This window comes from Phaenicophaeus curvirostris, chromosome 4 (genome assembly GCF_032191515.1).
Source record: "Phaenicophaeus curvirostris isolate KB17595 chromosome 4, BPBGC_Pcur_1.0, whole genome shotgun sequence".
NCBI classification, from domain to species: Eukaryota; Metazoa; Chordata; class Aves; order Cuculiformes; family Cuculidae; genus Phaenicophaeus; species Phaenicophaeus curvirostris.
The window spans coordinates 69,158,627-69,180,443 of record NC_091395.1 but is presented as its reverse complement, the minus strand read 5'-3'; the positions used below and the strand labels follow the sequence as shown (position 1 = coordinate 69,180,443).

The 21,817-nt window shown below is 41.9% G+C and overlaps 1 protein-coding gene across 3 annotated transcripts in view; it reads right to left on the bottom strand.

The window, feature by feature from the left end:
- Window positions 1-821: 821 nt before the first annotated feature.
- MXD4 (MAX dimerization protein 4) overlaps window positions 822-21,817 on the bottom strand; it is a 38,355-nt gene continuing 17,359 nt past the window's right edge. For all 3 annotated transcript variants that reach the window (XM_069856461.1, XM_069856462.1, XM_069856460.1), the window contains exons 4-6: window positions 7,542-7,656; window positions 4,482-4,641; window positions 822-3,645 (exon numbers count right to left, since the gene is read on the bottom strand). In XM_069856461.1, coding sequence (XP_069712562.1) covers window positions 3,497-3,645; window positions 4,482-4,641; window positions 7,542-7,656 — 424 coding nt within the window. In that variant the 3' untranslated portion in view covers window positions 822-3,496. The remainder of the gene's footprint in view (window positions 3,646-4,481; window positions 4,642-7,541; window positions 7,657-21,817) is intronic.

Here is a 21,817-nt window from a genome sequence, read left to right as displayed (position 1 = left end):
GCACTCGTGGAGCTGCAGGAAGAGCTCGCTAGAGCAACTGAGAGGGGCACATCCTCCTGACACCTGTGTGCTGCCAGGGAAAACCCTTCCTTTCTTCTCCCACCAGGAAACAGGCCAAACCTCCGCATCTCCACAAAAAGAACTTCTCAATGACTTCATCTCTCCAGAGCCTTTTCCACAGAGGAAAAGACCTACCAGCCCTGTGATCTTGTCCCTGCTCCTTTTTTATTTTTTTTCCCCAGGGGTAATTGCAGAGAAAATAGCTAAACTGAGCATTGGCATTTCCCCACTGTCATGAGAGGCAGCGTTTCATCTCACGGCAAGCAGTGTGCTTTTTGCGGTTGCGTTGTGATCACGGATGCGGTTGTGCACAGGCGCGTGGATGCACACAAGCACACGCACCAGCACCCAGATTAAAAAAATCAATTAAAATGGAACCCTTTTTACCCACAGGTGCTAGAGGTGCAGGGAGCGCTGCGCTGGCTGCTCCAGAGCAGGTGAATCATGGCCCTAAAGGAACGTCACAGCCACGATTGTCACCGTGGGTCGAGTTGGCCGCAGCAGAGCTGGACCACGGTGCTGCTTGGGGTGTGTGGGTGGCCACCCAAACCAGCCCAAAACAAACACCTGAAACATTTGTGCCGCTGCCTCTAGCCAGGCCGCTGCTGCCCCAGCTGCAGAAAAGGGGCTGTGCCTGAAACCACCACCTTAAACTGGGCTGCATGGGAGGGAGAGCGGCACAGTCAGGCCCGTGTCGTTTTTCTTTCCTGGCGTAATAGCCCCCAGCTGTAATAACTGAAAAAGTAAAAATAAATAAACCCTTTTTATTTCCACTCAAGATTATTCGAGTAATTTTTATTGAAAATATAAGATCTACAAAGCCATGGATACCCAGCGTGGAAGAACTCATTAAGTTAGCACATTCATCTTCAAAAGGAAAATTTCAGGTCGACCTAAGGTACAATAATGTTCAATTTAAAATCTTGTTTTTCCCTCTGTAAGTTTAAAATCTCTTTTCATTAGGAGGTTCTGTGCAAGAGCTGCTTGTCATGAAAGGAAACACTTTACAATTCATGAATGTGTTCATTATAGAATAAATGAACAGCAACAATATACTAGCTTTTTTTTTTTCCTGTTAACAGTCGTGTGTTAAAGTAAACTCTTATTTTTTTTTTTCCATGATTTGGAAATTAGTTACATATGCACCAAAGGAGCTAGTAATTTCTGCTGCTTGTCAGCTACACACAATGAGTATATTGCTGTGTGCTTTCCCCAACAACGAGGATTTTAGTAATATGCAAGGTGTATAGAACATAATACCAAAACCTGCATCACAGAAAAGGTTAATTGTTTTCTTATTCAGCTGCCAGAGTTTATAACCTTAGGCCCCTCCCCAGAGCCAAAATAGGGGTGGCCATCCATTAGGTTATGTAAATTAAACATAGACGCTTTTCCTTGTTGGCAAGTTCCAAGCAGTAAGCGAGAGTGCAAACAAGGATCTGTAAGCTGCCACAAAATGTATTCATATTTCTACTCTGTGTTGTAAGAGCCAAAGGGAGGACACGTATGTCAGATGTCGAAAGAACAACTGAATCTTTGTTTTTGATCATGATGGTCAGTCTGTCATGAGGTCTTGTAGCCGAATGCTAAAAATGGCACCACACTTGGACATCCCATAGCCTTACACAGTACGTTTGTGTTTCCCTGGCCGCCCAGCGCTGGTCTCACAGAGACCCCGACTTCATAAGCTAACAAAATAAAGATTCGAGTGCTGAAGAATCCAAGGGAGGGCTTATACCAAGACAGTTAACCCTCGCACCAAAACCTAATGTTATGATTTTACTTAAAGCCACACTGAATCATTTGTGAGAGGGTGGAGATATAAATACACCTCTCTGCTTCATCCAGAGGAAGGTGGACAACTGACCATTCATACAGAGGGTCTGGAAACAAAGCTTAGTTGTCCTTTAAACAATGAGAAGGAGAGGCATACATAAATGGTCACCAAGGCACAATATGACAAAGGTGAAGAGTCCCTGAGACTCTGGTCTGGGTCTGTACCATTCCCCTCCCTATACAAGTAAATGAGAACATTTAGGAAAATATAATACAAAATCTCTTACAGGAAATATAGACTACACTTGCTAAAATCACTTCCCTAAAAGTGTTTATAGCTTTTTTCTCTTTTTTTTTCCTTTTTTTTTCTTTTTTTTTTTCCTTTTTTTTTAATTTATTTTTTTTAATAAGACCTTCTTTAAACAGATAATGCAAAGACTGGTCCATTCTTTTCTTACCCAGCAAGCCAAGCTCTAATGACTTCACTAAGCAGAAGTTGTATTAAAATACATCTCCATAGTATTGCTATGATTTGGGTAAATATGTTCTGAACAGCTTGATGAGTACTAAATAAACTTTGCTGTTTTACAGCATACATTTTCTTTTTTTTGCACTTTTTTAAGAATAGAAAATGCAATTATAGTGTGCAAAAGAAAAAAAAAGATTAATTATCTTCTAGCTGAATACTGTAATTTTAAGCCATGCCTTCCATAAAAATGTATTGACATGTGTAAATAGAAGGAAAGAAAAAAAAAATACAAGCAAACAGAGATTTCATTTCCTTGCAAGGAAAGATCAACTATCACAAATTGGATCACTTGTGTTTGTATTCCTCAGACAAAGAAATGAAAAAAAACAACCCAAAAAAGCCACTGAAATGTTTCAAGTGTCATCCGTTCCACGGTAACAGGTTAAAATTGCAGTGTTGCTTTCTACTACGCCTGTTAAACATGGACAGAATGATTTGCTGCTGGTTGGATATTGAATACAAAAAAGCAAAAGAAAGTTGAGATCATCCCACATGAAGTCATTATTAGAGCTGGCTTTTCCCCGTTTTGAAGTACAGTAGTGACTTGTAAGTATGACCTTTTCTAAAGATCATCTGAGATTTGAAGATTTATCTGCCTGCTTCACTTAAACAACAACTACTGAAAGAATTTACTCTACTGAGCCTGCTACGCAGCATTCAAAATGATCCGGGGCATTTTTTCCCCTCCATGAAGAAATACCACAAAAAGTAGTCCTAGGTTTTTGTATCTCCAAATCACTAACAGATTGTAGATCCCACTTATTCTTCCATCTTTGAAAATGGTTTCTGTAAAATCAAAATAACTGTCAAACTCCCTTACGCCATGCTTCCAACAGTTTGAATTTAATACTTCTTGAATGGAATGACATAGTTTATTTTCTTTAATTTGCAATATGGCTACATCAAGCTAGCTTTAAGTCACAACTGTACCTAACCACAGTTCTCTGCAGCAAACCCATGATTTAGAATATCTAATATTGTGGTTACAGTGCAGGGAACCGTGGATAAGAAACCTCCATGTCAGAGTACTGTGGCTGGGGTTTCCTGGAAGAGTGGCAGTTGACACCTCTGGAATATTCATATATAAGTGCTTCAGTCAGATGGTCCTGAGTTGAACGGGTAACTCAGGCACTATGAGAGCCTGGCATTCAGTCTGCGGGAATGTGTGTAACCTCCATCACTCGAACCGCTTTGCAAACTGTAGTGGTCTTCGGCATCACTGGCACTTCCAATACTGTCCATTTCACCTGGAGTAAACTCCATTCCTTCAATGTCTACTTCTAAAGAAAACATAAGAAGGCACATTTTCAGAACAGCAGCAGTTGTAGCAAGTAATCACGGGCCAGTATCACTGTGTCAATCCGTTCAGGTGAAACCTGAATCAGACTTCATTTTCTGTAATTAAAAGAACTGGAACAGTAATTCCTGAGGAAAGGATCATCTTGTCCACCTGAGAATTAAAATCCCTTCTGTCCTCATGCACATAAATGTACTGCACGACATCAATACCAAATGCTGTCCCAGAACTGTTCCAACCTGTGCTTAGCCACTGGTCTTAAAAAAAAACAACCTCCCCCAGCAGCTGCAAGACTGCAGAACTGTTCGTGGCCAGTCCAACCTAGTCAGGTGTCGGCTGGCAGCGACCACAGCATGGCCATCTGTCCACCCCTAGCTGCACCGTGACCAACACTCATCTCCCACAGGCCCCAAAAATGTCAGTCTCAGCGTTTGGGCACAGTAAAACTTCAAACGAGGAAATTGGAAAGAGTGAGAGGCAGCTCAAAGAGCTCTGCCTTAGATGAGAACCAAATGTAGGGAACACTTGGTGATCATTACATAGAAAATATTTTAAAATTTCGCAATGAATTAAGACCAATAAGATCTATTTTCCAAGAAAAAACTATTCTACCAGCCTTAACAATAATTCCACTAAAAATTCAGAACATTGTTTAAAAAAAAGATGTGATTTTTTTTTTCTACAAATCATAAATGGAACAATTTTGTCTGGGTTTTGTTGAAAGCTTGACTTTGGTTCTAACTAACATTCTCTTGCTTTCCTACTTCCCTTTTCCTCCCTGCTCCTGCAACTCGCTTTAGGACGTTCTTGTTCAATTACCTTGTTCAGAGTCAGTGGATATTGTTGATCCCATACTGTCAGTGCGGATACGCTCCATGCCCTGCACGGATAGCTGCTCCAGTCGGCGTTTGAGGTAGCGGTGCTCCCGCTGTAATTGTTCTTTAATATTTAGAGCTTTTCGGTCCTGTTCTTCCAATTTCTTAAGGGGAAAGAAAAATAGTAAGCTGACAGTTTTCACTCATATTAAAGCATAAGTAACTTAAGATCTTCTCATAAACAGTGATTTTTAATAAATTTAAATATTTTAATTAATATTAAATTTAAAATGTTAAATGTTTTTGTTACCATTCTATAGATCAGTACAATTTACGCAGGCTAGGCCAGAGCTGATTTTGTTTCCCAATAAGATACATGGATACGGGTAAAGGGTGGAAACCCTTCAAAGACTCTTTTGCTGCCAGCAGACATTCCTCAGCTAAGACTGAATTTTTGTTGCCTTGGTTGTGGGGAATACTTAAATCATTTTTTTTCAGGCAAAACTGGCATAATCTTTGATAACTAGAGCACAGCTCTGGTTTCAGTCAGAATTTAACATCTCTTTAGGTGAAAGAGACTCTGTACCATAAGGGAACCATTGCGAGCCTCCCAAACGTTCCCTTCTCCTACTGCAGGACATGGAAATTCTTACCACTTAAAAAGCTTCATTAACAATAAGGAGTATTAATTATATATAGTAAGAGGAATTTACTAACAATCCTTTTTATCCTTGAATTTTTTCACCTTGAACTTGTGCAGAGCAATATAGAAATTCTGTGATAACTTCCTGCAATATCAGTTGTGTTAACCCAAAACTACTCAGCAAATAGCCTGTGAAAGGATCCTTCCACCCATCTACCTGAAATCTCCCCTCGGACTGAATAGAAGAAGGTATGAATTTTGGAAATAAAAAGAATACTTCACACCCGGTAAAATGTACTGCACTGTTGGTCCAAATACAGTAACAGAAACAGTATCTTTTAAGATTTCAGCTGAACCCTCTTCACATCACTGACAGCCATTTAAATTAAATGACTACATAATTAGGGAATAAAGTGTGATGGGTATGATGGGATCAAAAGCAGGAAGGGCACACCTTACATTGTTTTAAAAAGGATGCTAACTGATAAAGCAAACTACAGGTTGTAGTGGTAAAAGCTATTTATAAGACTAAATTTCTCTGTGAGCTGCAGTTACACGACCACTGAGCTTCAGGGACTTTGCAGGGAGTGAATAAAGCTGCTGCTGATTGCTCCCTGCCATCCAAATGAACCTATGCCTGCTTCTCTGAGAAAAGCAGGGTGGGACACAGCACAGCAAACCTCAGACAAAACTATTTCAGGGATTTTGCTGTTCCAATGCAAACCTGAAAGCAAAAGTATTAATCTTTGAGAAAATAATTGACACTATTGAACCGGGCAGCTTCTTGGCTGAATGAAGCCTAACTTCTGCAGCCTCGTGTTCAGCAACACGTTACATAGAAGTGCATCATACGTGGATACGCAATGTTTTAATAAGAAGAGGGGTTGGTACATCCGTGTACACAACAAGCCAAATGTGCCCAATTGATAGATTTCCTTTTCCTGTATTTTCCCTGGCTGCAATCCCAAACTCTAACAACTATTTTAGGAATGAACTCAGTGACTCGTATCTAGGAGGCTCAGAACCATCCAGTCTTTTAGGGCAAGTTTTAATATACCGTGTGTGTGTTTGTGTGTGTGTGAGGTGGCGGACCTGACGAAGAGAAGCAATTAAATGGCAACCCAGTTAGGGCAGGTTCAGTTAAAAATCTTAAAAAGAAAGCTAAATTTCAGTTTCAGGTGTCAGAAAATGAGTACTTGGTACCATGCCCGATGGAAAGAACCTGTTCCTAGCTTTTCTTATCAGCAGCTGGAATGGTAACGACATGGCTAATCTCTCACACTTGCCACTTGTAAAAACAGGTTTTCAATTTGTATGCATAAGCCCATGACAGGGGGGCAGCCCAAGACAAAAAACACATGCAGTTCCTTTCATGCATGTTAGCCTGAATTATAAACAAGAGGCCAAAATCTCACATGGTAAAAACAGTGGTTGCCCAGCTGGAGTAAATGTGCTTACAAGAGCTGAAGAAGCAGCACGGTAAACTTGTTCACAAGAATGGTTTTAATTAATCTTTAATTCTTCATATGAATTATACCCATTTCTGCAACTGCAGTGAATCTTAACACTGTACAACAGCGAGCTGTTCTCCAAAAGATTCCAAGATCACTGGCATTTTTCAGCCTCCCCTGATACTTTTCTTTACCTGTTTCCCTCTAACACTGAACAAATGCCAGAGGAATAATTACAGTCCTAGACACAGCAGCAGAAACTTGTTCTTTGACATTTCAATACCTGTCGGTCTCATTTCTGCATATAACCCCATTGCCCTGTAAAACTACAACAGTAAAAATGGGAGTGAATGTGTCTTTGGAGAGAGACAGGCTGAGGAGTAATTCCCTTCGGATTACGTGTGCAGATGTACAGCCTGCACTGCTGCTGGAGCAGGGCTGAGATTTGGGGGTGGATTTTGTTTTAAACTTGTGACCCTCGTGAAACATGCAAGGGGAGCATCAACTAACAGGAGACTGCATTTCATTTTTGGTTTCCTCTAAGTGATTTTCAAATGCTCCACGATCTGGTCATCAAGATGTGGGATAAGGATAAGGCTCACTAGTAGCTATAACCCCATTGCAATATATGCAGTACAGTGCTTCTTGGCTCAGTCCTCAAAAATTAAGCATATTAAGCAAAAAACAGCTTTGATGCATATATATAATTTCTAAAAAATACAATGTAAACCATTAGTAATCAAACAGAAATCACAGAATCACCATTTTACGTATCTGAGACTGCAGGGTAAGTGACAGAACACAAAACCTTGATACTGTGACTGAAATCTTTGCGACTAATAAAGGCCAATATATCCAGAAGATCGGACATATGGATATGGATTTTGTGTGAGAATTAGCTTCCTATACGGATACACATTCTGAAAGATTCTATCTTAAAAGAAATAAAAAATATGGATGATGTTTTTACCTTGATATGCATCTTAGCTCTTTTCAACAGACTTAGAGTGGTGTGTCTGGTGCTGTCCGGCCCAAGAGGCACAAGCTGTTTTAGCTGTTCCAAATATAACCGGAGTTTAGCCCGCCTGAAATTATTAAAAATTAAGAGCATTGTAGTAAAGTTGCATCCGAACAGCATATCCGATATGCAAACACCATCTGTTTGCAGGCTCTCTGTGCAGAACTCGACTCAACGGTGGCTTCCTTTCCCCTCCCTTTGGCAAAGTTTCAGATCAAAAGGTCACTTGAAATGCAGTAATACTGCTTGGCACATTCAGGCAGTGGTTTCATACCTATATTTCAAAGTTGTTCGCTCAGTCTCATTAGTCCCATCCTAACAAAAGAGGAGTTGGTTCAGAGAGCTGGGAAATCCAAGCGAGGCTGCACACAGAATTCATGGCTGGGTAAGGAAGGAAAACTGGGACTTTACCTCAACCCTGGGCTTTCTGCAGGCAGAGATGGAGGTTGCATCCCCTCTCCCCTTTTAGCCTTGCCTGATGTGATAAACACATTCCTGCTACACAAGGCCAGGGCACCCACAGAGTTCTGCACAGCTCTAAGCTGCTTCCAGCCATGGTTTATCAAAAGGGAGGTCCTCATACCCCTTCTCCTCCCATTTACTGACCCACAGCATCCCAGGAAAGGAGACATTCCTCCTCTTCTCATACAACCAGGACAACCGTTGTTGTAAACACACAAGAGAAAATATTTCCAGCCATGCCGGGCCCTGCTTTCTCCGTTACCCCTTTGCAACTATCACTACTGCTGCTCTCAGCAATCTCTCCCATGCTCATGACATAATGATATTTCTACAGATACTTCATTTCCAAACTTTGTCTGCCTTTAAGAAAGAAGCTGGCAACACAATACTCCACGAAACAGTTGCTCCAACTGTCCAAAATAAGGCCGTGCCAAACCAAAGCACAGTCTGCAAGCGCGTTTCTACGGTTAAATCCCACATTTGCTAGAGTTAGATCTCTCCTGGTTTTAACACATAATTCTTGAACAGGAATCCATACAAAGTCACCTTTCAGTCTAGCAATGAGATAGTAGATGGCGAAGTGCTTATACGAGCACCATCTCTAATGTTTTCCTTTCTGCCAGGCTGTTACAGATTGGACAAAGCCATGACCTGGAGCACGCCCACATCCCCACAACGCAGCAGCGGATCACAAGTGTGAGATGAATAATCAGCTTTTTCACATCTGCTCGATGTTGCGTGAAAGAAAAACTTTGCAGGAAATTTAACACTTCTGGTCAAGAATGAACTTGCTTTTGAACAATCAGTTCAGAAGCAGAATTCAGCATCCGTGTTTGAAATGCAGCTGAAGAGGATTTAATGTGCACCCAATGACAAATTACACATGTGTAACCGGAATGATTAATGTAATGTGAAAACAACCTGAGAATTAATGGGGAAAAAACCCAAAGCAAAATAAAATCTAATTAAAATACAGTACTGTAACCACCACACACTCACATGCTTAGTTCTGTCTGCCTATAAACGAGCACTGTATTAGGTAGGAATTCAAGGAGCTTTTCTATATAATTCTTAATTCTTTCTTCAAGCCACTTAGGGAAAGAAGAATATTGGTGAAAACGTGATTCTCAAGAGAAAACTGATGACAGATTCTTTGCATAGGCCTGGGGTTGGTTTTTAAATACAAGACTCTAAATGTAACCATCTAAAAGCTTTTATTTAAACAACATTAACAAAGATTGGGGTGAATTTTCACAAAAATAGCCCCATCAGATTGCACCTCGGTGGCTGCAAATATAAACTGGAATCTAATTTAAATAGATCCCAAAGGTGAAATACCAGAATTAGGGGCTACTGGTATTAATACAGAAAATCCTAGTCAGGTAAATTTTAATTTCTATCTGTTATCTCTAACAACTATCTGGCTGCTTTTGTGTTTTAAACAAAAAACTTGCTTCAGGGACTAAATTAAATTAATTCTTCTGTTTTTTAAATGGCTTCTAAACACACATGCCATCATCTGCGTCATGACTTGGATGCAACTCTATTTAGACAGCTGACAAGAAAGCAGGACTGAAGATAAAGGAGGATGTGGCAAGGAAGAGGACAAGAATAGTATCCATTAATAGACAGAGAGTTAAATATGTTGAAATGAACGATCACTATACTTGAAGTAATTAAAAGTCTGATAAGGAATACACAGAACTGTTCATCTGATAGCTACTTAATAATAATTGTGGAAAGCATTATGAAACCAGACTACATATTCAACTTTTATGCCTTTACTATTACCTGAAGACAGTCTGCTTAGCACAGTGAGAAAAAAGATTTAGTGCACTTCCTTACCATCAACTGGGGAATTAACAGGAATGTTCCCAACATCCAGTGGGCACGACTGTGTGTCTTTTTAAAGTGCTGATTCTTTTGTTACCTGCCCACCAGGTAAAGCAGGGCTTTACAGAGGTGCTACAAAGAACCCATGACTGAAGCCAAGAATTATATATTAACTGACTTTCTACAAGAAGAATTAAAAAGAGCTTAATATTAAAAAGAGCTTAATATTAAAAAACGTTGCTTTGAGGCATTCTCACCACTAACAACTAATAGCACTAAATATAATAAACACACTTGCTAAAAGACCCACTTGACCTTTTCTTTCTTTCTGCCATTTATTTAATCAGCACCTGTGAAACTATTGAAGATTTTAAAGCATAAGCACACAGAGCTGTACATAAATACAGGGGTGTTTATGTGGTTAATTCATATATTATAACACAACAGCATAATCAATAGCATAGACTGTGAACATGGAAGAAAACCAGCCCACCACAATTCCCGTGGTACTGCAGTAAATATCCCCACAGTTTTGATTTTGCACATCTTAGAAAAAAACCTGCAAGAATGTAAGGTAACATTTCAGGCATGTTATGTTAACAGATCACACCAGCAGGAACAGAGGACTCAAACTTCACAGCAGATAAATTGTTGCGTACAGACTCTGCCAGCACTAATTTCTCTTTTTTTCCTGCAGGGACCTGACAGCTTTTGCTTCTCCTCCTCTGACTGTGACCGCTGGAGGAAGGAAAGGCACTCGCAGAGGTAATCGCAGCCGGAGCTGCTTTGTGTTTTGAAGTTTGTGCCTTAAATTCCACCTAGAAAATAAGAAAAAAAAAAAAGAAAAAAAAGAAAAAAAAAGAAAAAAAGTACCTTGGTCTCAGAGTAACGTGGTAATGATCTCTGTGCATGAAATGAAATGTGGATGAAGTTAGGTAATTATGCTCTGCTCCAGCCTGGAAACTCAATGACTGCACCTTCACCCACACGAAGCATGGTGCCTGCAGACACTGGTGCCTGCAGAAGTGGTCACTTTTCTCACCTCATGCAGATGCAGAGAAATATCCCCCTTGTCAGTGCTACTGAATTCATCAGGGAAGGTGAGGATGTAAACAGAGGACCCCAGAATCTGAATCCTCAAAGGTGCGGCTCTCCATTTTGGGTATGGCCCCACACATGGGGAGAGGCGCGTGGGAGACCTGTCTCTGATTTACCACGGTCCACTCTGCCAGAAGATAAACAGGCTTCAGATGTTCAAGACTTCAGTGTTTCCCCACTGCCCTATAAATCTGCATTAGAGCTCTTGTAATGCTTAATAAGACATTAATTACTAAGCCCACAGACTTGGCCGGCATTCCACAGAGCGGCCACATCCAGGAGCCATCCAGTGGTTCATCATATTCACACAAAGGGGAATGTAACTTGTTGACAACTAACCTGACAGGTACCAGCAGGAACTCCCTTGAACTGGTTTCAATCTATGAAAGCTATGATGGGCAATTCCAGAACTAGTGATAAAATGAACCCTGGAGCCCCACAACTCAGAGGGACAAAGCAACAATGCAGTACTGTTAGGAATTTCCCTGTCCTATGAGAACATCCACCAGAAGTCCCTTTGAGGACCACTCACTGCCTCTAGTTTTCAGAGACTCCAGTTTGCTCCAGTGCTCGGCTATGAAAAGGCAGGAGCAATGCTAGCCAGAGAAGCTATGGTTCATCACTTCTCCAAAAAAGGCTGCCATGCAAATTAAATTAAGTTAATTAAGATCTTGACTCTAATCAATTTTGAAATTGTGCTGAATGAGTCTATAAGATGATGGTCAATAAGCTTCCCCACATGTATGAAATCCCAGATGCAAATCCCTTTTACCACACCAAGAAATAGAATACTAAGATGCAGAGGGGGAAATAAAAAAAGAAAAAAAAAAGCCTATTGCTCACACTGGATAATCTTCACTCCAAGGAAACTGCAACAATTCCAAGCAATTCCTACCACTACTTGATGGGTGGTTGCAAGGGGAACAAAGTATTTTTTAGTAGGGCCAAATGATGTAACAAGAGGCAGTGATTGTGAATTGGGAGATTCAGGATGGAGCTTAGGAAGCTAATTTTCACAGGGCAGTGGTGCACAATCAGAATATGTTGGCAGAAAGGCTGGAGAACTTCCATCCTTGGAAGCGTTTCAAGATCACAGAATCATAGAGTGGTTTGGGTTGGAGGGGTCTTTAAAGATCACCCAGTTCCAAACCGTCTGCCGCGGGCAGGGACACCTTCCACTAGATCAGATTGAGGATCAGGTACACCCAGAGAAAGCCATCACTATTCGGAGGTCCCTCCACTCCACACTTCTATAACCATTTAAATCACAGATTGCCTGTAGAACCATAGCATTTGACAAGATTGCTCCCACTCATGTAAAAGCACATCCCCTCTTGCCATTGCGCGACTTAAACCTGTACCTGTGTGATTGATACAGTGCTAGAGTGACCTAATCTGCCTGTCGTCTTTCCACAGGGCTCTCCATGGATATTTTTTAGGACCAGCAGAGTGGACAGAAAAGTCATGCAGCTGTCAAACACAGTTGTGAAGGCAGCAGTTGCCCAGGTTTTTGATAGCAGCAAAGGAGTGTTTCCTAAACCATACACATATAATTTATATACCTATAGACCCTATTTGTGGGAGGGAACAACATCCATCGTTTAAGCCACTGACTTGCACAAAGCCAACTGGAAAGGCAATAGCTTCCTTTGGCAAGTGCACGTGCAAAGCAAGTGTCCAAGTCCTCAGCGTGGCATGCCTCGGAGAAACTAAATGGCTACAGACACTCATGATAGGAATGGTTGGACTCGATGAGCTGGTGGGTCTCTTCCAACCTGGTTATTCTATGAGGGTACAGCACAACAGTGAAATGTATGCTTGAAGATCCCACCATCTTGGCTGGGCAACCCACGGAGACAAAGCTGCCAGCAGCCTTCTGTACATTTACAGCAGGTCGCATATAACAGGCATTTCCTCAAAGCTGCACCCAAAAACATAAACAACAGTTCCTGCTGCTGACATTCTGCTGCCCACTGCCAGAGACCACTTGCAGAAAGGGTCAAAAGGGCCATGCTCATCTGTTTCTCAACAACTGTGGGCAAAAGCATAAAAGTCACTAGACAGAAGTCAACTTCATGACAGTGTTCACCTTGCACATCCTCAATGTCTCAGTCCACAGCCTCCCCAAATCAGAATAACTCCTGCATACACCAGTTTTCCAGATGGCTGTAAAAGGGAAGGAGTGACTCTGTCTGCAAAGACTGTCATCCCATAGGTAGTTCTAGAACGGCTCTGGTCCACACCCACTCACTCCTACTAGCACACTGTGCAGGTAACACATGGAGCCATCTAGGCTACACTGGGAGGCACTCTGGAGCTGCAGCACCTCCAGCTGGTGGGTGGTAAGGCTGGGAAATGGACAAAAAGCCACTAAATGTCCATATTCCTTTACTGTATGCTCTGAACTTCCCTTTGTGCTGGCCCCAGCGGAAGCTGGTTAGGGTAGAAAGGGTGTTGTTGCTTCAACACCCACAGCCCAGTGTGCCTCTCACACTGCAGCGCATCACTGAGGTGTGTATGGGAATGAAACAATGCTTGCTTCACAAGAAGGGCCTAACTGTGCTCTCTACAAGATACTTTAACACTAAAAATGCTTGCATGGCTGAACATGTGCCTGTATTTCAGATGTCCCAAATTTAGTCTACTAAACTAGTGTATAGAGGAGGTTGACATACACTCGAATCAACTCTTAAATATACTTGCTTGGTGATGTTCTGAAAAGAAAAGGACACTATAGATCAAACACGCAAACAACACTGAAAATGCAATCATTACAAGCCATACAGTGAGAACAACAGATACATTTGAAATAGGTGCAAAAATTAAAAATTTGTCATTTCTGTACACCAACTATTTCAGACCAAAACCCCAACAGCCTCGGACCCTCTCGCAAGGGAAACTCAGTACACATTAATGCAAACAACCCCCCCACTTCAAAGAATATAAACCTATTTGAAATGAATCTAGAAGATGACATATTATTACAAACTGGGCAGAGTTCCCGAAGCATTTTAGATTCTCTCTCTCCCGTTTCACATTTTTTTCCACATTCAAACCTATCCTGCAATGAAGTTAATACACAAAGATTTAAATATAGAGCAGTTACTAAATTTTTCATTGTTGCATAATGACTATGTAATCTGGCTTAATAACATACATAGGATAAAGTCAGAGAAGAATCTCTGCACCAAAAATTCACTTCTGGAGTCAAACTCTCTCCAGGTACACTGTGAACCAAAGTGGTCTGGCCTGAGCCCACAACTCTGGGTCAGAGGCCCCTGTGGTAAATTAATGATTGTGTTTTCTCCCTAAATAAAGGTGATTTTATCTCCCTACCAGACATGAAATTCAGCATAAAATACGCAAGTGAGCTAACTGCAATTACAAGATACTCATGTTTTTACAGACAGACTCTTCACAGTTTATTTATGAAATGCAAATACCTGCATACAGAGAGCACTCAAGTTTTAAGAAGAATCAGCAAACACAGGAGCTCAGGATCCTTTGTAACATGCACTGGTCAGGATGAACATAGACAGCATCATTATTCATAAACTTCTCAGTATTTCAATGTTTTTAAGAAATGCAGACCAGCAGTAAAAACTTCCCCATTGCGACTTTGGGATTCACCTGTCACCAAGGTAAAAGCAGAGAGAGAAACTCTGCCTGCCTTCTGGCTCCAACATCAGCCCTTTTTTTCCTAGACCTTGATACAGCAAGTCAAGATCTCTTAAGGGCTTCAGCTCTTTCTGTTTTGTGCACAGTCAGAGTCTTGAACAATGTCGGAATTTTACTGCAAATGGCACTGAAAATTAAATCTGTTCATATTAGTTTGCATATTCCTGGATATCATGGCCGTACATATAACGCAGGCACACACGTAATTACAAACCCCACGCTGCTTAGCAGAAGTTGGTGCTCAAGTGCTCTTGCCTCGCTCCTCCTTGAGCTAACACTTTTCTTAATTTAAGTGTCAGGAATTATATGTTTACAGCTCTACAATACTTTCTATAAGCTAGCAAACATGAACCTGTACTCATTAAAATACATTTGTTTACAAAGGCATTTAAAGAGATTAACTTCCATCTTAAGAAATCATAGCAATTCAATCATATAACAATGAAGAATAAAGAAAACTATTTATCAATGGTCCAGACAGAATTTATCATATCTTCTGCAAAGTATTAAACACAGCAGAAGATAACACTCCACTGACATACAAAATCCTGTCTCTTTTGTATTTATCTTAAACACTTGCAATACTTTCTGCTCTACAAAGGATACCTCAGTTTTTTTCCTCAAAAGGGGCTCTAGCTCATACTCAAGCTGCACAATCTATTTCAACCACACAAATTTGTTTTAGTGAAAAGGAAAGAAAACCCCTTTAGTATTAAAGCACTGTACCATAGCAAGGCACCCAGTGTGCCAATTGCTACGAGATGTGTGAAATGCTTGCTTACAGTTGAGTGCCTCAGAGTCAAACCCAGAAAATTCAGTAGCGTCCTTACAGCAAATTGCTTGGTGTTTTATTATCCAAGAAAAAATCAGCAATACACCAGCATTCTGAAGTAGATGCCACTTTTTTTTTTCCATATTAAGAACAAAATCCTGAAGTTTGTGCTGCTGGTGAAGACTCATCAAAGGTTTGTTCCAGGTGGCATTTTTTTGCCTGTGCCTCACACCTCAGAGGCCTCTGCAATTATATTCAGCAGCACAGCCCGAGAAGGCACTGTGGCAACTAACAGGCAGCAAAAGCTGTGACTGCCTAATTGCAGTGATTGTTAGTGAATTAAATGCAACAGCCCTACAATCAGTAAAACTACCTGCTTTATTTATTAGACTTCAGTATTAACTGGGGGTTTCAGCCTCTCTATGCATTTCCAGTGTGCTGAATACTTTTCTGCATCTGTTTTGCAAAACTGGAACCAACAAGAAAGCCTTAGCAGCCAAGTAGCTGGTGATCTTGGGGTAGGTACCTCTGAAACATCCAAACAAGACATCAACTTCCTACCAAAGCGATGGGTGCAAGAGTATCTTACCACCAAAGAGCTTCCAAAGAGTCAGCGCTGCTACAAACTCAGTCATTTGAGGCTTGCTTTGGGCTGGAATGACCCTGTAATGCAACCTTGACAAGGCCAGCACGAGGCATCTGACTGGAGCCTGAGCAGCTGCTGGACAGCCAGACCGCCCACGTGCCATCCCTTCAGGAGCGTATCTGGCAGGAGAAGCCAACAAACTGCTGAGGGTCCATTTGACTCTGTCCAGAAGAGGAAATAAAAGCCCTGTGGCACAGCTAGTGCCTGTTGACACACTGTCCATCAAATTTCTCCCACTCAAGTTCTTCTCCCCTCCTCTGACAGCACAGACTGTCAGAGGGGCATGTGAGGTGCAAAACACGCATCCCCCCTGCCAGTGCTACCCCACTGCTTGCTCATCCGTGTGCCTGAACTGCCTGTAGACCTACCTGTCAAGATGACAAAACCAAAATACAGTGACCAGTTTCCAACAAGTCCTCTTCCTTCATGGGCTCGTAGTGCCAGGCACTCAGAGAAGCAGTTGTGCAAGGCAACGCACAGGCAGGAGCATGTCTGCAAGGACTCCAAGGCTGCTGGGACACCAGCGGCTCTGACCGGTATCTGTTTTAACTGCTGGGGAACAACGGCCTCAGGCTCCACAGTATCAAGAGCTGGAGGACAGACATCTAACCAGCCTCATCTCCTCTCCTTGTGTCTTTCCCAGCACTCCCCTGCAGCCAGGCTTGTCCTTATAGCTTTCCGCGGGCTTCAGCCATCCCACTGTCTTAAGCAGCTCTTATCTGAAGAGCCTCCACGAAAGGCTTAACAGCCCTTCATTGTCTCAGGTCTTGGCAATAAGTAACAGCAACACACAGAAATTTGAGACGTGCTTCACAGGAAATGTCAATAGGAATTGACAAGCTACACAGGGATTCCCAAAAGCATCACAACCAAACATAATGGCAGCTGGATACCATTTGTCTTTCCAGAATTGTGACAACCTCAAATTTACATGTATAGGATTCTCCATCCTTTGACCAGAGGCAATAAAATTTCTGACCTTGCAAGAATGTGAGGCAACAGAAACGAAACATTATTGAAACAGCTGAAGTGCCCTGCCATACATTTTTTTGTCCTTGTGTTCTTTCCCCTCTAAAAAAACCAAAATGAGATATCAACACATACTTTCACAGTTCAGCCATTAAGTTGTGCTCATCTATAAAGCACAGTTTGCTATACTTTAAACCTTTAAAGTCAATATCAGACAAATATGAACAATTCTTAAACCTACAGAAAAGGAATTTCTGTTTCAGGTGTCTTCTGGTTTTAGCCCTGTTATCTACTGATTGTCTTTTAATGTTTATCTCTCAGTTGCTTTTAAGTAATAGCAAGAGAGGTATCACCTAGCCCCACAACCTCAGCACCACACAGTACCTACCTAAAATACAGGGGAAATACACAAAGGACAGAAATACCACTGTACACACTTGAAAACAGAGTCCACAAAAGAATAACGAGCCTTGATTTTAATATACTTATTAAATACTTAATTCATCCAGCCCTCTGCCCATTTGTTTCACACATTAAAATGCACACACCGCAACTTTGTAGTTCTCCTAAATTAGGCCTCTCAAATCCATCTGTCTTACTGGCACTCAAGTTTCTCACTGGCGCTCAAGTTTCTTAGATAGCGCTGCAGGGAGAGTGAAGATTTTAAGTTGTCTGTTACCTCAGAACAGTGTCAGACTCTCTTAGATAAGGAAGTGCCACTGCAAGATCATTCCATTCCAGTATCAAGTGGTTTTAACTCCCACTTGAAGATACATGGATGTACACACAGATTTACACCACACATACTGCACGCTGAAACCCCAAGAGTGGATTAGGACTCGCCACCACTTACATGAGAGCAGTAATGCTTTGGTCCTTGGTGGAATACCGCAAAGCAAATTTGCACAGCAAATCCAAACCCACATCAGTCTGCAGTTCTGTTTTCATTTGCCACTCTTCACCATACTCTTATAAGTAATTTGTTGAGGACTGCAGAACTTGGGTCAAAGAGAATGGCATTTAATTAAACAAGGAAAAGCTGCGTAACAACAGGTTTGCAACTGGGTTTACACAGAGGGGAACAGGATGATAACTATAATTTTCCACCAATGAACCATTCATCAAAAGGTGGTTGAAGAGGATGCAGTCAATCTCCCCCAAAGTGGATGTCTGTCTCACGTGGCACTTATGGTACAAGGTGCACTGCAGCTCTGTGCACACAAGCTACACGTTTATCGGCTGACAACACCCCACAGCAAACCACTGCTCACAAATCAGCTCAGGGCTTGAAACGGGCTTTAATTATCAGACTGTTTCCCCACATCAAAATGCTAAGTAAGAACATCGTGTCTCAGGACAGCTGCCAACAGGAAGGATCTTAAAAAAATAAAAAAAAGCAGGCAGAGGAAGACTACAATGCTTCAGAGAAGCCTAGAGAAGTTGAGCTGTAGCACAGCATTAAGTGAATTGAGCATGGTACGAGGACTAGTGAGCTTTTTCTGCCTAATTTTAAACCTCCCTTTAGATTTAGATTTTATACCTGTCAAATAAGGGGAGAAATGTATTCAAGGTTTATTTTTTTTTTTACACCACTCTATGATGACAAATTAAATGCGAGGCGAGTCAAGCTGAATTATTTTAGCCAAATTAAAAACATGCACTGCCATCATACATTGAGCATGAGGCCCTGGGAAGACAGACAGCAGGAATCAAGCAGCCTTTTCCTGCATCAGGTTAAACAGAGTGTGAGGCATTAATATCTGCAACACCGGATACCTGTGGCTGTGGGTTTACTGTCCACTGTACTTCTATGTCCAAATTCCAAGTGAATACCAAGTGTCCAATTTAACTACCCTGGCAAATGCTGCAGGGACTCCATGCTCCCATGTGTGCAAGGTACCAAAATAAACAGCAACTCACACCACAGTTTAAAAACCCAATCAAAGGTAATGCAACTGTATCTCCACTTCAGCACCCAAACAATCACTTTCTTGTTCTCAAAGGTAGTAAGTTTTAAGCTCTGACTGGGAAATTAAATATCAGTAAGGGATGTTCAGCCCTACTTCTGTTTTTGCTTTTGCTAGTACTTCCTCAGCACCTGTACCTACCAAAGCTTTGTGGCCATCTCAGGCGAAGTAGCTAATGGTGGCAGCCTGAGCATCCACGAATGAAGTCCCTGGGGGGAAGGAGATGGTGGGTATTGCTATCTTTTACCGCTATAGATCTGTGAGATGTTCTCCAATGAGGCAGCTGGGGTGCCCTGGACAACAGCAGGGTAGCTGTTCCAGCCAGGTAAAGGGTGGTGGTCCAGGCCCCAACTGAAAACACCACAGAAAAGAAAACACCCTGCAATAATTAAGAGTACACGTCCACAAAAGTCTTGCTGTACATCTCCAACTCTGTCACTGCAATCTTGTAATTAGAGGTGGATATAAAAGACAGAGTGAGGTGTGTATATATAAACAAATTTCAGGGAAAGATTAAATGCACTGACTGTAATTAAAGCTGGTCTCTTCCAAGGCTACAATGGGTGCTCTCACTTTCACACAAATTAAAAGCTGAGCAACACCTATGTAATATTTCCCCCTCCCCAAGGAGTGACAAAATCTGGCATCACGGGACGGTGGAGAGTTGCAGATATGTGACAGCCCTGCCTCAAAGTTTAGATTTAGCTTGCCATAGCACAGATAGTGCCTTGTTTATAATTTAATTTCCATCCTATTTCCCTTTCCATTGAACAGTACAAAGGTCTGTGCCAGACAGGGTGCAGCCTAGCAGAACCTGAAAGTAATCCATTTGGGGACAGTAAGGTATGGAGCAGCTTTCCAAAACTCTTCCCCCCTTTCTTCCCTACAAAACTCAGCCCAGATTTCTTAAGAGCATTGTCCTGAGGTTATCTGGCAATGGAAGGAAGAGCCAGATGCTTGGACTCACTTGCCAAGTATGTAAAGTCAGGCAGCGGCAACCAAGACACCTGACAGTCTATTTCAAATACCTATTAGCACACAGACCCAATAACTGCTTCTAGCCACACACGCACAACAACCTCCCAAATTTCCCTAGCAGAAATTATTCGCTCCACCCACACTGTTCACTTCAACAGTCAACACAACAGCACTTACCAACCTGGATTTAAGTTGGCTTTCTTGGGGGAATTACAGGGTTTACTGTCTTCACATTTTGTAAATACCAACTAATGTGGTATGTGACACAGTGTCGAGCGGCCAGTGTTTGCAAACAGCGATGGCTGCTTCAGTAGGAGCTGCTGAGTTCTGGCAGAAATTACATGCCAGGGAGGCCCCTGATTTAGCACCCTGTATCTTCATTTAGTTACCTAAACTGAAACATCAGTGAAAGAAAAGCAGATAAATTTGTTAGGCGCTAATCCCAAAATGGCAGTTGAGAGGAGACGACTCACAAGTACTTTCCAGCCTTTTAGAGATGTTTTACCATGTCCAGATATGGTCTTTTGCTCGCTCCCTGAATCTTCTGCTTTCTTGCTGTAAGGTAGAACTGAACGCAGGCTTTCTTAATGTCGGCTGTAACTAGAGTTACTAGTTTTCAAGTCAGAAGCATTAGGACAGATGACCTCATGTACATACATCCAAAAGCACACCTCTTCCGTATCAGCTACTCCAGTCTCCAGGCACTACATAATTAGTCATGCTAATTTGTACAGAGGAAGAATTGTGTAACATAAACTAGAATTAAACAATAACACTAGCCACCTACATCCTTTGACAAGTCCTGACACTGCTCTATTCTAGCAGGATGCGCACATAGCTCAGTATCCCTGTTTCGGTTTCCATCCCAAAACACAGCACCCTGTGAAGTCCCAAAACAACTCTCTCCTTCCAAAAACAGGGAGGACCAGAACATCTTATCCATTCTTGCGCACTGCACAGTTCTTCAGGACAAGATAAGTCAGTTTTAACTGGTCCACATGTATGGAGTTTTTATTTGGATTTCTAGTTGTGTTTTTTTTCCCCCAGAAAAGGCCCAAATTACTGCAGTGAAGGAACAGCATTATACTTCTTCACATTTATGATCTGCTGGCTAAATATTTATGCTCAGTATAGTTTCCTGAACCCTAACTGCATCCTCTGCAGCTGCCTGGATGTGATGCGGGGTTCAGCTTGCAGGCAGGCACGTACAGCTCCTACTGAAGTATCCTGAGCACAGAATCAGGCCCACATGCCACATGCTAAACCACCATGTGTACCAGGGAAAACACAGATAAAAAATTACTTCACCGGCAAAGGAATTCTGTGTAGGAAATGTCAGCACAAGCATCCAACGACAGAGACCACGAGGGGAAAGCAGCGTGAGCTGTAACAGGAAAGTACACATTGTTCCACCCATTTTCAATTTGGGACCAGGCCACGGTACATCCAATACTGAAATGGGGTAAGCAGCCCATGCAGAGAAGTGCTGAAAATAGAGCTAGAGATGCCAATGGAGGCAGGGAGAGGAGGGGACAGGACAAGCAATCAACAGAATATAGCAACCTCCTTGATTGGTTCCTTAGTGTCTATTCCAACCAGGGACACTGGGTCATTGACATTTTGTGCCCATGACATACTTGAGAGAAAATAATACAGCCCCCTACAGACTTGGTATGAATCTTGAATGCGGAGTAAACCTTGCCTTAAACAGCCAGAGCTGCACTGCTGGCTTGCAGGTGCATTTGTATCTCTTCAAACCACGGCAGGTACCACTTCTGTATGCCCCATTCTCATCTGTGGGCTTCCACAGGCTTAGCTGGTTGGG